The 14922-nt window shown below is 41.9% G+C and overlaps 1 protein-coding gene across 1 annotated transcript in view; it reads left to right on the top strand.

Moving 5' to 3' along the window:
• Nucleotides 1–752: 752 nt before the first annotated feature.
• The window catches only part of BRMS1L (BRMS1 like transcriptional repressor), a 46944-nt gene continuing 32774 nt past the window's right edge, over nucleotides 753–14922 (top strand). The window contains exons 1-3 of the mRNA XM_067533924.1: nucleotides 753–945; nucleotides 7662–7752; nucleotides 10527–10654. Of these exons, the coding sequence (XP_067390025.1) occupies nucleotides 810–945; nucleotides 7662–7752; nucleotides 10527–10654 (355 nt within the window). The 5' untranslated portion in view covers nucleotides 753–809. The remainder of the gene's footprint in view (nucleotides 946–7661; nucleotides 7753–10526; nucleotides 10655–14922) is intronic.

Below are 14922 nucleotides of genomic sequence, written 5' to 3'. Positions count from 1 at the left end.
TTAATCCTATGGAGATGTTGCTCTGCCTACAGTAAACCATAAATGTTTGTGGTCTGTCCACATCAAGGTACAAATGTGTTAGCTAATTTGAGGTAAATGGCAATCGATTAATTCCAGTTAAAAGACAAAACAAAACAAAAAACTCTAAGCACTTTGGAGAATTGTGGTTTGTAACTGAAGCTGCGCTGTAGCTTAGTATTGAGCTATAGGGTTCTGATATTCAGGAGGCATGGCTGTGACCATTCACCCAAGTGCCAGTCAGCCGGTCTGTCCATTCATCCATCCATCCCTTCCCCTGCACCATCTCATGCTGTTCCCACAAAGTTGGCAGGGTGGAAATGGAACCAGCATATTCCAAGCTCTAACTCATAAACAGCAGCCATCAAAGAGCCCTTCTTCAATTGAGATCGGCACCCTTGGCGCCATGGGGACTGAAAGGGAGAATGGGGTGGGAATTCCGTTCCCTCCCCCTAGCCCCGCTGTCACCAGACTGGCAACTCCGTGGCCATGAAACTACAGTCCTTCCCAGACGGACTACAATTACCGAGATGCTTCGCGCCGCGGCCAAGCACACTTGCTGATTTTGGCGGGGGAGAGAGGGGAGCCGCCCACTCGGCGCATTCACCAATAAGCGGCGAGAAGGGCCGGGCCGTGCGGCCGGGGCTTGTCGTGTTAGTTCGGTTGTGGCGCGTGCGGGGATGGCGCGGTTCTGTTGAGGGGGAGGGAGCGCAGCCGGTGGTGGTGGTGGCGGCGGCGGCGGAGGAAGAGAGACGGGCGGTCCAGTGGCTCGGCGGCATCTCGGTGGGACGATGCCGGTCCATTCCCGGGAGAAGAAGGAGAACAACCACGATGAGATGGAGGTGGATTACGGGGAGAACGAGGGAAGCTCTTCGGAGGAGGAGGAGACCGAGAGCTCATCCGTGTCCGAGGAGGGGGACAGCTCAGGTAGTGGGGAGCGGGCTCGTGGGCGAGGGCGCCGGGGGCTGGGCTGCTTGCAAACGCCGGGCAGGGCGGCCGCTTGCTCGTTATACTGCGCGGCGCACCGTTAACGCCTTCCCCCGCCGTGGGGTCCTCCACAGTCCGCCCCGTCCTTCCCCCGCCCGGCAGCAGCTGGGCCCGCCCCCTCCCCCGGCCCACCCACTTTTTCCTCTGAACGGCAGTTTCTGAATCACCTTCTTCGTGGGGGGCCGCGGGGTGGGTGCAGAGCGCTGCCCCCTTCCCTGCATGGCAACTTGTGAACCTCCCCTTTATTGGAGGCACGGCCTGCCCTCTTTGCATGGCAGCTTGTGGAAACATCCCCTCCTCCCCTGCATGGTAACTTGATGGCCTCCTCTTCTGGGTGGGGGAATGGCCTGCCCCCTTTTCCCCTTCATGGCACCTTTTGAACCGACTCTCTCCAGGGGGTGTGCCTTACTCCCTCCTTGGTGCCTCAAGCTATGCCACCACTTTCCCTCTGCATGGCAGTTTCTTCTTGCCCTATTCCTTGATGTGGGGGCCACAGTCACCTTCTCCTATCTGGCACTGCCTTGACTTGGAGGGCACATCCCCTCTCTTCTTCCCCTATGTGGTGGCTTTTATCCTGCTCCCTTTGCTGCATGGCAGTTTCTCCTTGCATATCTTTCCTTAACTTTAGGGTCACAGTCTGCTTCTTCTCCCATACCGTGTATAGTAGCTTCTCCCTCCTCCCTACACCTTTGACATGGGAAGCATAGCTAAACCCCTCTCCCATGGTGAAGAGTTGCTGGTTTTTCTTCTCCCCATACATTGCATTATATCATCTTGTCCCTTCCCAGGTGGGGGTGCAGTTGCCATCTCTTGCATAATATTGTCTTGTCTCTCAAATAAAAAAAACAACAAAAACTATGGGTGTTTAAAGAAACTCCAGAGAATTTATTAAAAGTTCCATAGAAAAGACTTTCCAAGGAATACATACACATTTTAAAATACCACGTATCAGTTACAAGAAATTACCTGTTCATAGTGTTTATCTCAGGATATGAGACCCAAGATAGTTGAGGTAATGTCTTTTATTGGACCTACTTCTGTTGGTGGAAGATACAAGCTTTTGAATAACACACAGCTCTTCTTCAGGACATGGGAAGGACATCAGAATGTCTGAGATGAAATTCAGATTGGGACAGACTGTTAAGCATAAGGGGTAAGCATAAGGTAGACCTCCTACAAACAGAAGTTGGTTCAGTAAAATAAATTACCTTGATGTTAATAGTTCTGTGGCTGTGAACTCACTCAGTTGAAGCTACCATATTGCTTCTAACAGACAAAAAGTCGGGTTGAGTTGGCTAGCAATTTATTTTGCTTAAATCAAGGGAAGAAGCTTTGGATGGAGTGAAGTTGTAATATTGAAAATAATTTGTGATCTTACCTTTTATCATATTTTAGCTCTAGTTGTTTTATCTTATCAACAGGTGGTGTCCACAATTTTTAGATAAAGTTATATAATCAATACAATCTGCCCTCGAGAATCAGGACTTCTCTGATCCCATTCCTCTGTGTTTAGAAATGCCATGTTAATCATGAATATCAAAGCCACAAATTATGCTCATTGTCCCAGATGAGAACTCAGACATTTTGTACGACGCCTATAAGATGTGACAAATACAGATACATAAGAAGAGCTAATTCAGAAATTTATTTTAAGTACTAATTTTACTACTCCACATTTAAGATAGCCTGCCCTCATTACCATGAGTCCCACCCTTCAGACTTTAGAGGGAGAAGAAAATGTATTACAATTTCAGAAACCTATCAAAATTACTTAAAAAAATTCTCCCATACGTAAAGTTGTGATTTTTAAGGTCTGATACCTTAAGGCATCCCAGGTCTAAAAATGAGTGATCTTTGGAAAAGTGGGGGAACTGAAATTTTATTTATTTAAATCTCTCTTCTCCCTGCCCTTCCCCCTTCTCCCCCTGGCCTGAAGGGCAGGGGGATATCTGACCCTAAACCAGTTACGTTTCCAGGACATGATTCTCAAGTTTGTGTAACTTGAGGGAAGAAATACCACATTTTGGGAGATGGGAAATATAGCAGGAGTGGCCAAACCGTGGCTCACAGTCCATGTGTGGCTCTTTTACAGTTGATGTGCGGCTCATCCCCACCATTCTACACCTACCAGACTGTTGTTCGGGGCTTCTGCCCTGTGTGGTGCTAGGGTAGCTTCTGCCCTGTGGTGGCAGGCTGAAGCCCCAAGCCCAGGCACCCCTCCTCCCCCCACTAGATTAAAGCCCCGAGCTCCTCCCCCTGCAGCCTGATAGGCAGAGAATGTGGGGGTGCATGTGGGGAGCTCTGGGAAATACTTCAAGGTTGAGCGTGTCTTGTGGCTCTCGAACTTCTGAAAATTATCATATTCAGCTCGGAGGGTCAGTAATTTGGCAACCCCTGGAATATGGTAAACAACTGGCACGATTTTTAAAGATACTTTGAAGCTATTTTGAGGTTTGAAATGTTACAAATAATCCTAGTGGAGATGGATTAGTGGGCAGACTGTAGGTGAGGCAGTCAAAGTGCATGATAAATTCAATTGATCAAGAGGGTCTGCCATTCCATATGTGTGATGTATACCGTACATAAAACACCACCTTCTGCTAGGTGGAAAGTCAGACTTACTTGAGTATGTATGTATGTACGCACACAGCTGTAGAAATGGAGGGTCTATGGTTGCATTAGCTGCAGCCAGAAGAGGGCAAGATTCTCCCATGCTTGTTGCATTCCATATTGTAGCAGATGACAAGAGTATACATCGACACTACCCAGTATGTTATGCAGGGGGGAAATGGACCAGAGGACCACTGATTCTCAAGGAGGATTGGGGTCGAGGTTACTTTATCTTGATTTAAAATCCCTTTATGAAGTAAACAAATACCAATTAATTTGAAACAAAGCATTTAGAAATTGAGTAATTCAGAAAAAAATCTAGAACCTGATTCATACCTGAGACTCACCTGAGCAGTGGAACAAAGTGGGAGAAACTTCAAGACCTTAATGGCCTTCCTGCCCTGTGAGGCAGATATCCTGAGCAGTAAGTTGTGGGGTAGTTATATAAGGGAAGGGAATTAAAGCTCAGAGTAGGAGGAGATTTCCCCCCTCATATTTAGACTACTGACAAACCAATAACAGGCAATGACTGTGGAGTTGCAAATGTTCAGGCTGGTCAATGGGTTATGGCTTGATAGGATTTTTTAAAAATAATTGAATTATTTGGAACCAGTAAAATGTGCATATTTTCAGTCTATATAACTTTCTGATCTTATTACTGTTACCCTTGTCTTCGTTGCCTCTTCCCCTTATTGTTTGTTTGCATCTAGTCATTAGTCAATAATGAATCGTTTGTCCCAGCCAACTGTTGCTTCTTGCCTGTTAATAGTAAAATAATGTTTTATTCAACAGAAGTCTTCTACTATGTTAAATGTAACTTAATTTCAAATTGCACTCTTGTATCTAAAAACAATTCACTTTTAAAATGAAAGGAAAATTCCAATGTCATTTCTGATCTAATCATAGAAGATTAGGGTTGGTAGGGACCTCAGGAGGTCATCTAGTCCAACCCCCTGCTCAAAGCAGGACCAACCCCAAGTAAATCATCCCAGCCAGGGTTTTGTCAAGCTGCACCTTAAAAACCTCTAAAGATGGAGATTCCACCACCTCCCTAGGTAACCCATCCAGTGCTTCGCCACCCTCCTAGTGAAAAACTTTTTCCTAATGTCCAACTAGACTTCCCCCACTGCAACTTGAGACCATTGCTCCTTGTTCTGTCACCTACTACCATTGAGAACAGCCTAGCTTCATCCTACTTGGAACCCCCTTTCAGGTAGTTAAAGGCCACTATCAAATCCCCCCTCATTCTTCTCTTCTGCAGACTAAACAAGCCCAGTTTCCTTAGCCTCTCCTCATAAGTCTTGTGTTCCAGCCCCCTAATCATTTTTGTTGCCCTTTGCTGGACTCTCTCCAACTTCTCCACATCCTTTTTGTAGTGGGGGCCCCAAAACTGGACACAATACTCCAAATGCGGCCTCACCAATGCCGAATAGAGGGGAATGATCACTTCCCGTGATCTGCTGGCAGTGCTCCTACTAATGCGGCCCAATATGCTATTAGCCTTCTTGGCAACCAGGGCACACTGCTGACTCATATCCAGCTTCTTATCCACTGTTACCCCCAGGTCCTTTTCTCCAGAACTTCTGCCTAGCTTGTCGGTCTGTAGCTGTGCATGGGATTCTTCCGTCTAAAGTGCAGGACTCTGCACTTGCCCTTGTTGAACCGCATCAGATTTCTTTTGGCCCAATCCTCCAGTTTGTTTAGGTCCTTCTGTATCCTATCCCTACCTTCCAGGGTATCTACCACTCTCCCTAGCTTAGTGTCATCTGCAGACTTGCTGAGGGTGCAATCTACCCCATCCTCCAGATCATTAATGAAGATGTTGAACAAAACCGGCCTAGGACCGACCCCTGGGGCACTCCGCTTGTGACCAGCTGCCAGCTAGACATGGAGCCATTGATCACTACTCGTTGAGCCCTATGCTCTAGCCAGTTCTCTATCCAATTTATAGACCATTCATCCAACCCATACTTCTTTAACTTGCTGATCAGAATACTGTGAGAGACCGTATCAAAAGCTTTGCTAAAGTCAAAGTATATCACATCCACCGCTTTCCCCACATCCACAGAGCCCGTCACCTCTTCATAGAAAGCAATCAGGTTGGTCAGGCATGACTTTCCCTTGGGGAATCCATGTTGACTGTTCCTGATCACCTTCTTCTCTTCCAAGTGCCTTAAAATGGATTCCTTGAGGACCTGCTCCATGATTTTTCCAGGGATTGAGGTGAGGCTGATCGGTCTGTAGTTCCCTGGATCCTCTTTCCTCCCTTTCTTGAAGATGGGCACTATATTTGCTCTTTTCCAGTCATCAGGGACCTCCCCCAATTGCCATGAGCTTTCAAAGATAATAGCCAATGGCTCTGAAATCACATCAGCCAACTCCCTCAGCACCCTCGGATGCATTGCATCCAGCCCGATGGACTTGTGTATGTCCAATCCTTCTAAATAGTCTTGGACCTGTTCCTTCAGCACTGCGGGATGTTTATCTCCTTCCCATTCTGTGCCGCCCAATGTAGTAGTCTGGCCAGTTACTTCATGTCCTACACCCATATGAAGAAGAATTGGTCTCCACCCTCGTATATAGTTCATTGTATTAGTATCCATTCAGTGTATTAGTGTGTTGTGAAACATCAACCTGAACTTGCCTCAATTTTTGTAGGAAAATTCTATCTGCTCTAAACCTAACCTGCCAATTTTTAGGCTGAGTGACTGGATTTGTGGTCAAATTCAGGATTATAAGAGAAACTCAGCTGCATAGTGACTTGTGTTGCTCCATAATAAGGTTTGCATGCTGGATTTAAAATTTTTTAATCACCAAATTTGATATTGCTAGGGAAAAACAAAAATTGAAGGAATTTTTCACCAACTTTGGCAGAGTAGTCCAGATTTTGCTGGATTTCTTTTAATTTGAGAGGTTTTTTACATTTTTTGTAGCATGTTGTGGTAGTTAATGTTACTTCATACAGAGGTATTGCTTCTTGAAAATAGTATGACTATGTACGTGGGTAACTTTTGGCAACTAAGCATCTGTGAACCTCTATAGTAATAGGAAGTGTCAACAGAAGTCTTTAGAAAAAGTTCTGCAGAAGAGCTTTGCCAAAATCCAATATCCTTTGCTTAAAAAAAAATCTACTTTAGATCTTTGTATGCGAATATATTTAAGGAAATATTCAGAAATGTCACAGTTTTGCCAGAGTTTTCATTTTAGTAATTGTAGTGTTGCTGTGTACCATAATTTATAGAAATCTGTTAAAAAATCAGTTATATATTTTTTTTGGTTTAATACACTAGATTATATTTTTAATGACTGATAAATGGTGATGAATCTGTTTTTATTGAATTGCTTTAAAATATTTATAAATAGTCACTAAGATAAATGAGGGAGATCCTTATGCATGAGCACTCTGGCTGCAAAACCAAGAAAGCAATTTCATTCTATCATTCAGTGATAGAATGAAAATAGTCTTCAAAACTAGAGAACTACAACTTTCTTTTTTTAGTGGAGGTTAATCCTAGACAAAATATCAGTCTATAGATAACAAATACAACTCCATGGATTGTGTGCTCATTTTGTGTAGATTGCTGTTGCTCCTCTTAACTCTGGGATACTTAAGAGCTTTCAATTGTAGTTATAATTCTTTGCGCTTACTACTGCCTTTTCTCTGATGTGCTTTACAAAAGTTGTGTTCTACTTGTTTAATAAATCAAAGTGCATTTACAGAAGTTGAACTTTATGAAGATCAGCAATAACTTTTAAATTCTGTATTTTGGGAGGATAAATTTGATCATCTCTTCTAATTCTAGAAGAATTAGATTGGTTACTTTTATATACCACATCAAATAGAAGGTAGCTTTCAAATTTGGAATGGTCTTCAACAGGGACTAATTTCTCTTAAACCTTTAGCTTACAGAACATCAGTAGCTGGTTCAGTTTTTCATAAATTGTTTATGGTTCACTTGGGCTTAAGTTGTATAAAATTGGTCACTTCATTTCCAATAATTTTATTCTAAGATTGTTTTTCCCCCCCCAAATTTTTTTATTCTCAGAAATGGATGATGAGGACTGTGAAAGAAGAAGAATGGAATGCTTAGATGAAATGTCCAATCTTGAAAAACAATTTACAGACCTCAAAGATCAGTAAGTAGTTAAACATCTTTAAAAGTCTCTTCCTTTTGGAGCCCATTCTTTCAGTAGTGCTATATGTGACCATGAACAGTCAGTCTTTCCTTTCCTGTGTTGCAGGAATTGTTCTTATCTGGAAGAGGATTCTACCATTCCAGCCGCTGTCGACTTTTTAAAGAGCGTAGTGTTAAATTGCGTGTTCTGAGATGGAATAATTGTGGGGTTAGCCAAATTTCTACTTTCTTCTCTGAGCTGAATTTTCAGGGACAAGGTAAATGTAGTTTTTAGAGTAGGAAAGGGAACTCAAATGCAGTTGCTGGGTGGAGGTGCCAGCATGAGTCTCCTGTCCCAAAATGCTAAGGGGATATATATATATATGGACCTGCATTCTTTTGAGAACTGCATTGGGACCCCTTTTGCTTCCCTATGTCATTGGAACCAGTATATAGTGCAACCAGAGACACCTCCCCAGTATTAATTAGAAGTGTGTCTAGCTATCTTGTGAGAGCTGCTGTCTTTGTACTTGTTGCGCAAGTCACCATGATTCTCGTGGTCATCACTAACCCAGCTACCAGCATTTCTAAAGATGGAATCTCCTGTTACTACAGGCTGTCTACACCTTACAGCCATATCCCCATTACCTGGAGTGACTATCAAAGTGCATGAGGAATGAACACTGGGTTCCATCTAGAGGACTTTGGCCCAGATTTTCATAAATATTTATGATTTGAATGGGAATTAGAAGCTGTTCAGGTGTCTTAGGTGCTTTTGAAAATCCCACTAAGTATCTGCATCCTTAGGTGCCTAAAATACCTTTGAAAATATGACCCTTTGTTGCTACATTCCAACTTGACTTTTTCCATCACAAGATCAACTTCCTCAGTTGAAGGATTGGAGCAGCCAATTCCTGAGGTTGGCATTCTCCACAATGGCATTCTCCAGATGCTCTGTCTTTAAATAATTCAATTCCTTATCTCCTCCCTGATGCTGATCTCAGTATGTTCTAGGTCTCTGAGGCACAGCAGGTGCTTACTCAGATAACTTGGGTGCAAGGTAAAGACTCTACATTCTGCAGTAAATGTGGGAGACTCTATCCTTGCTAATCTGGCTATTTTTGACTTTTCTTTTTTTCAAATCTGACTGCGTATGGAGTTGACAATTGTGATGAGTCTCCCTTATGGCTGACTGCAAGTGAATTAGCAGTAAGCATCCCCCCCCTTCTGATTATTTTGATTCTAGAGATAAAGGTGTGTGTATGTGGGGGAGGGGATCTTGACATCTTAGTATAAGGTGAACTGCTGCTGTATTGTTTGTTGTTTAGCTATGCACTTTGGACAGGTGAAAATACAAGGTTCCCTTCCACAAAGACAGGCATTCTAAATAGACAAGTGTGTCAATCAAAGGCAAGGGTTGGGATATGACTGATGAAATTGAACAGTAGTCTTGTTCTTGTAATATTAACTACAAAACCAAAAGTTATAGCACTGTCTTCTAGCCTGTAAGTTAAAACTTTTGTACCAATAAGAAACAATACAATAAATCCTTCTTAAAAAAAAGAGGGGGGGAGAGAGAGAAATGCCCTAATGTCCCCTTTCTCCTCATTACTTTGCCATCTATTGTTACTGTTTGTTGTCCCTCTGCTGGTTTTATCCATATGGTGGGTCTCGTGTCTGAGCCACCTCGAATTAAGTTTTCAACATCAGTGCAGCAGATTTCAGAATTTGACTTCTCTCTCAGCTGATATTCATACCAATAAAGTAAGTTTTGAATTGTCATTTAGATTTTGTTTTCAGAAATAATTCTGTAAAATCAATGTGTTTTAGTAGCTATGAATACTTAATCAAATTCCATCAACCTTTTTTCTCCTTCACTGTCTTTAGATAGCTTTCACTTCATGTCATTTAAAGATAAACCTAAAACAAGCAGGTGAGCTAGTATTGATGGTTGACTATACTGCTTTCAGTTTACCTTTTAAAAAGTGTATCACACATCAGTTATTATTATTGAACCCAGAGGTTCCACTTGAGAATCGGACTCTGTTTTAAGCAGTTTTTATAGCTCCTATGATAGGCACTACACTGTAATCCTTAGATTTAAATCCCCTACCTACAGAACAGATACGTTTTCCCATGTCACTCTGCCTATTAATATCAACTTGGTCAGAAGGGACCATTTTATAGGTTTTAAAAATATCAGCACACTTTCCATGCCAGTAGAGCATGTGGTATACTAGCTGAAGGTGCCAGTTGGTGTTAATTGTTGTGGTGGGAATTTTTTGTGTGGTATGCAGAACCTGTCCACTGAGAACAGATATGAAGGTTCATTTCTTTCCATTTAGGTTGCTTATCTCTTTCCGTGTAGCGTTATCTGATAATTCATTTGCTGCCAATCTGGGTAGTCTTCGTAAAAGTTTCCTATACCATCACCAGTTCCTAGTCGCTTTCTCTTCTGTTGTGTTTTTTTTTTTTTTTTTTTAAGTAGAGATCATATTCTGCAATGCCTTTATCTGTGATTCCATCTTCAGAAAGAAGGGGTAGAAAAGCTACTCCTGTACATCTTTCCTAGAAGGGTGAAGTACACATGAAGAAAATAGTTTACTTTAAAAGTGGTCTTTGCTTTGGAACTTTAATTGCCAACAGATTTAAATTTCTGGGTTTTAATGGATCTGTCATAGGATTATTAAATTTCAGAGATTGTAGATACGGGATTGTGTAAAGAATTCTTGCATACAAAACTTTTATTTCTGTTCTGCTTGTGTTGGCTCTTAAATAATATATTTTTATTTTAAGACTTTACAAAGAACGATTAAGCCAAGTGGATGCAAAACTACAGGAGGTCATAGCTGGAAAGGCACAAGAATACTTGGAACCATTGGCAGCTTTACAAGAAAACATGCAAATCCGAACAAAGGTGGCAGGTAGGAACGTGACATGATTGTTGCTATTTAACAGTATAGATCTACTATGCAACTTTAAAGCCAATTGAATTATTCTAGAATATGTGACTATTATAAATTTAAAATACCTCAGAAGAGAAAGCTAATGGACACTTTTTTAGCAGAAGCCAACGTTGTAATAGGTCTGATTTAAACACTAGTCAGTGTGATGTTAATTTGTGCTGCGTTTGTTGTCTCTCTGTTGCATTGTACAGCATGATTGCATTAATAATGGCTGCTATTTCTGTTAGTGTCAAGATTTTAAAAATAAAGGATATGAAAATGTGAAGAGACTTTTGCCATTTAGATTCCTGTTAAATGGATCAAATTTTGAGTTCCAACTACTTGATTCTTTTTTAAGGCTTGTAAAAATCCTGTTTTGAGCTGAGATGTGAGTTGTCTTCTACAAACTTTAAAACTGCTACTGTATGTTGTTAGATTCCTTCACGTACACTTCCAGAAGACAGTATCTAAAACTTTGTGTGCTTGTATATTTTGAACATCTAGCACAATGAATATATTCTAACACCGTCTAAAATAATTTCTAGTTATAGTTTTTATAACCAGTTTAGCTGCCTTGTCATACGTCTCCCTGCCCTATATCTCTGTGCAGTAAAGTCTGTAGATTTCTTAACAATGGCTCTACAGCAGGTGTACAATTCTCACCCAAATAAAGAAAAATCAAACAATTCCAGGAATGTAAACTCCTACCATTTAGCTAAATTGGATCTCAATGTCTGCACACAGTTTTAATAAGAATTCTTGTCAACTCCATTTTGTCTGCTGAGGTACACTATTGGCCAGGCCTCATGGCAGCTACATGGAACTCTGACATGACAAATAAACAGAAGAAGAAAACAAAGATCTGCTCCTCCTGTTCTACCCCATTACTAAGTTTTTGGGTGTTGACCTTTTCAGCTAGATTAATCCCCGGTTGCTCAACCTGTCTGGGAGAAGGAAGGGGTGTCCCCTAACACAGGCTAGAAAAGAGCCAAGAGGAACTATACCCACCTCCTTTGGTGGGAGAACCAGCAGAAGTGAACTACAGCTAAACAGTCTGGAAAAATGCAAAACTGCCTAGGTTTGCATCATTAGTTGGTAATCATGAGCACTGATGCTATCTCCTTCTTGGCCTTTCAACTCCAGGCCACAAAGGAAAAGCAGGTCAGGCCCAGAGGATCAAGTGGGAAATAAGGAAGCTTTTGGCTCACCTCATTCCTCTATTCCCTTTATTTTGTGAGTTCCTCTCAATGGAGTTTTCTCTACTGCGCTTTCATATCAGGATAACTTAGGATTTCTGCAGCTGGTGATTCTTTCCTCCAGAAAGATCACCTAAGCCTTCTTCAGCCCTAGATATCCTTCTTCAGAAATGGTCTTCCCCTGGGATATAATACACTATAGTAGTGTGCTCAGTTACCCTAACTTAGGTCTTGGATCCCCTGGCTCAAATCTTAGACCAGTACAGGGTATGGAAAGGCAATGTATCTGAGCGTCCCTGACCCATTTATATCTTCAGTGGAGCTGGGAAGTCCATCTCCCTGTCTCCTTCAGAATATGAAAGTAATCCTAAGAGGCAGAGAGAGAAAAGTAAGAAGTCCTTGCCTCGGGGGTGCTAACCTAGGCAGTTTTGCATTTTTCCAGACTGTTTAGCTGTAGTTCATTTCAAGTTGAGGAGGAAATTCATTGTCTCCCCACTCAGACTAGTCATTTCTCTCTGAATCAGATTCAGAAGAGCTGGTTCCAGAGAAAACTGCAAAAGCCTGGATTAGTTGTGGAAGTTTAAAAAAAAAAAAAAAAAAAAAAAAGACCCAAAAAACATTACTTGGATTATTTTCTCTGTCATCTTCATAGTCATTGAACCCAAAAATGGCTTGGCTTAACTCAAATCTTGAGAAGACAGTAAGGAAAAAGAAAGCTATGAAATCTAAACAGAAGGATCCCTGCTGGGATTAAGGGTCAGTTACCAGAAGCTGAGCAGGAAGCTTAGAGAAGGAAGTACAGGATACACAATTTGTCCCAGAATAGTATGAAACCCTCTACAGAGGGTAATAGCAAGACAAGCTTGCCAGATAACTCCTCCAGGTCTCCCCCTTGTCCGTTTGTAGAGAGGGTAGGAGGAAGAGAGGGTCTGTCAGGGATCAAACTAGATCCATACATTCTTTAGCTGCTGCCCTGGTGGATGACATTAGCACCCACAAAGACCAAAAGGCTGGAAAGACCGGTAAACTTTTTTACAATGTCCATGGGGACAGGACTTACCTAATGAGCCTGCCCAAATTAAACATAGTTCTTATCTGGAGAAGAACACAACATTTCCTGTGAGGAGATTTCCTACCAAAGGATTTGATGTACAAGATGGTAAACTCCTCTCACAGGGGAAATACTGAATTAAGCTCTAACAGTTTCCATTTGCCTCACCAGGGCCATGCTAGTATGGTCAGACTCCTTGTTCACTTTTTTAAGTTTCTTGCTATCACTCAGGAAGTATTGGCCTCTAGAAGAAACTCTTGCAACCTACTTTTTCTTCAGTCCCTGCGCAAGTTATGTTGTCAGGCCATGTCTACGCTACAAAATTATGTTGACCTAACATATGTCAGCATATAGCCACTGCAGTTATTAAATTACTTGTGTGTGAGCATGCTTGGCTCCTTGTGTCAGCGGTGTGTGTCCTCACTAAAAACGCTTGTATCAGTTGTATTGTCAGTGTGGGGCATTGGGATGGCTCCTGAAAGCCAGTAACAGTTGACATAAGCAAGGCAGTGTCCTCACTGACACTGTCAACCTAATTATATGGACTGTGACTCTGTCCCACTCTGGGAAGTGGTGTTACTAAAGTGGCTTAGAGCATGGCATTTATGTTGGAGGGAGCCAAATTTCTGGAAAGGTCTCTTCAAAGCTAGTTGCTGTGTAGCTTGACTTAACCGTGTAGTATAGACCAGGCCTCTCAGATTAATAGGCTAACCTATAAATAAGAGGTCTAGTATAGTCCTTCCCTAATTCACTAAAAATCAGGAAGTCTTTAGGTCTATGAACATCTTTAAAGGAAAATACCTCTTGTGACAGCATTCAGAATTGCTGTATCTCTGGATGCCATTCATTTCTTTAAAAAAAGCAGTGGGTTATAAAGCAGTAAAACTTTACTTGTGGCTGGGACCATAGAAACTGACAGAGCAACTCCGATACTATGAAGGGTGCTGACGTAAGACAGCAGTATTAGACCTCATTTTTGAACAAATTCTTTGAAAATGAAAGCTACTCAGTTCATTAGCATTATCATTACCATGATTTGCCCTCTGAAAAGTGCAAGATCTTCCATATGTGCACATCCCAACGTTATCCAGGATTAAGATAGTAACATATAGTCAGTAGTCTCATTCTCAGTGTTATAAGAAACACCACCCTTACATGAATCATCAAAATAGAGATAACACATAGGCCTACTTCTTGGAGAAGAAACTTCAGATGATTTTGAGAAGTTATTCATGTTAAAGACATCAAACATATTGTTTCATTCTCTGCTACAGAAATTTTCTAGCTTGTCATAGTACTTGGAATACAGCTCAACAGTTTTTCAGGTTGTGCCATCTATAATCCCCCTTCTGTTCACCATCCCAGTATGAGATTGTAGAAGATAGGGTAAATCTGCTTTGTGGCTTTTTACGCAACTTTGGAGAACTGGGCTTGAGGTTCTTCAGTGTGCTTTGTGTTGTGGGCCAGCATGTAGTCACCTCAGACAAGACCTGCCCAGACAAATCACTAGGAACAAAGTTTTATTTTGTAAGGAAACAGAACAGAATTGCAGTCCAGCAATCTCTTCTCTGCTTGCCTCAGGCTCCCAACTTCAGTGCTAAAACTTCCTGCTGGGAGGGCAGAGGGTACTTCCTGGCAGGAACCAGGAAGTTTTCCCACCATGCAGCAGTTTATAGTCCACTTATAGTTACCACTGCTGCTGCTGAAGCACACTGGACCTTGGGCTACGCAACCATCTGTCATTCAGTAACGAGAGAGATTTTAAATAACAGAAGAGTTTGTGGTAAAAGGATTTGGGCTATTTTAAATCTTTCCCAGCACACTTTATCAGCATATTCAATTCGTTAGCCAACTTGCTTAGATGCTGTTTCACACCCATATGCGGGAGCAATACAGTGTTCCCTATTCACCAACTTGGAGTTTAATTCTAGCCTGAATCAAGAATGCTGTAAAAAGTGCTATATTATCAAGTCCCATTAAACAGTAATAGCAGTCTTTGC

The sequence above is a fragment of the Emydura macquarii genome, unplaced genomic scaffold (assembly GCF_026122565.2).
Source record: "Emydura macquarii macquarii isolate MOO-44397 ecotype Brisbane River unplaced genomic scaffold, CSIRO-AGI_Emac_v2 contig_374, whole genome shotgun sequence".
NCBI classification, from domain to species: Eukaryota; Metazoa; Chordata; order Testudines; family Chelidae; genus Emydura; species Emydura macquarii.
Note: the sequence above shows the minus strand (reverse complement) of the source record. Positions and strands in the feature narration are given on the sequence as shown.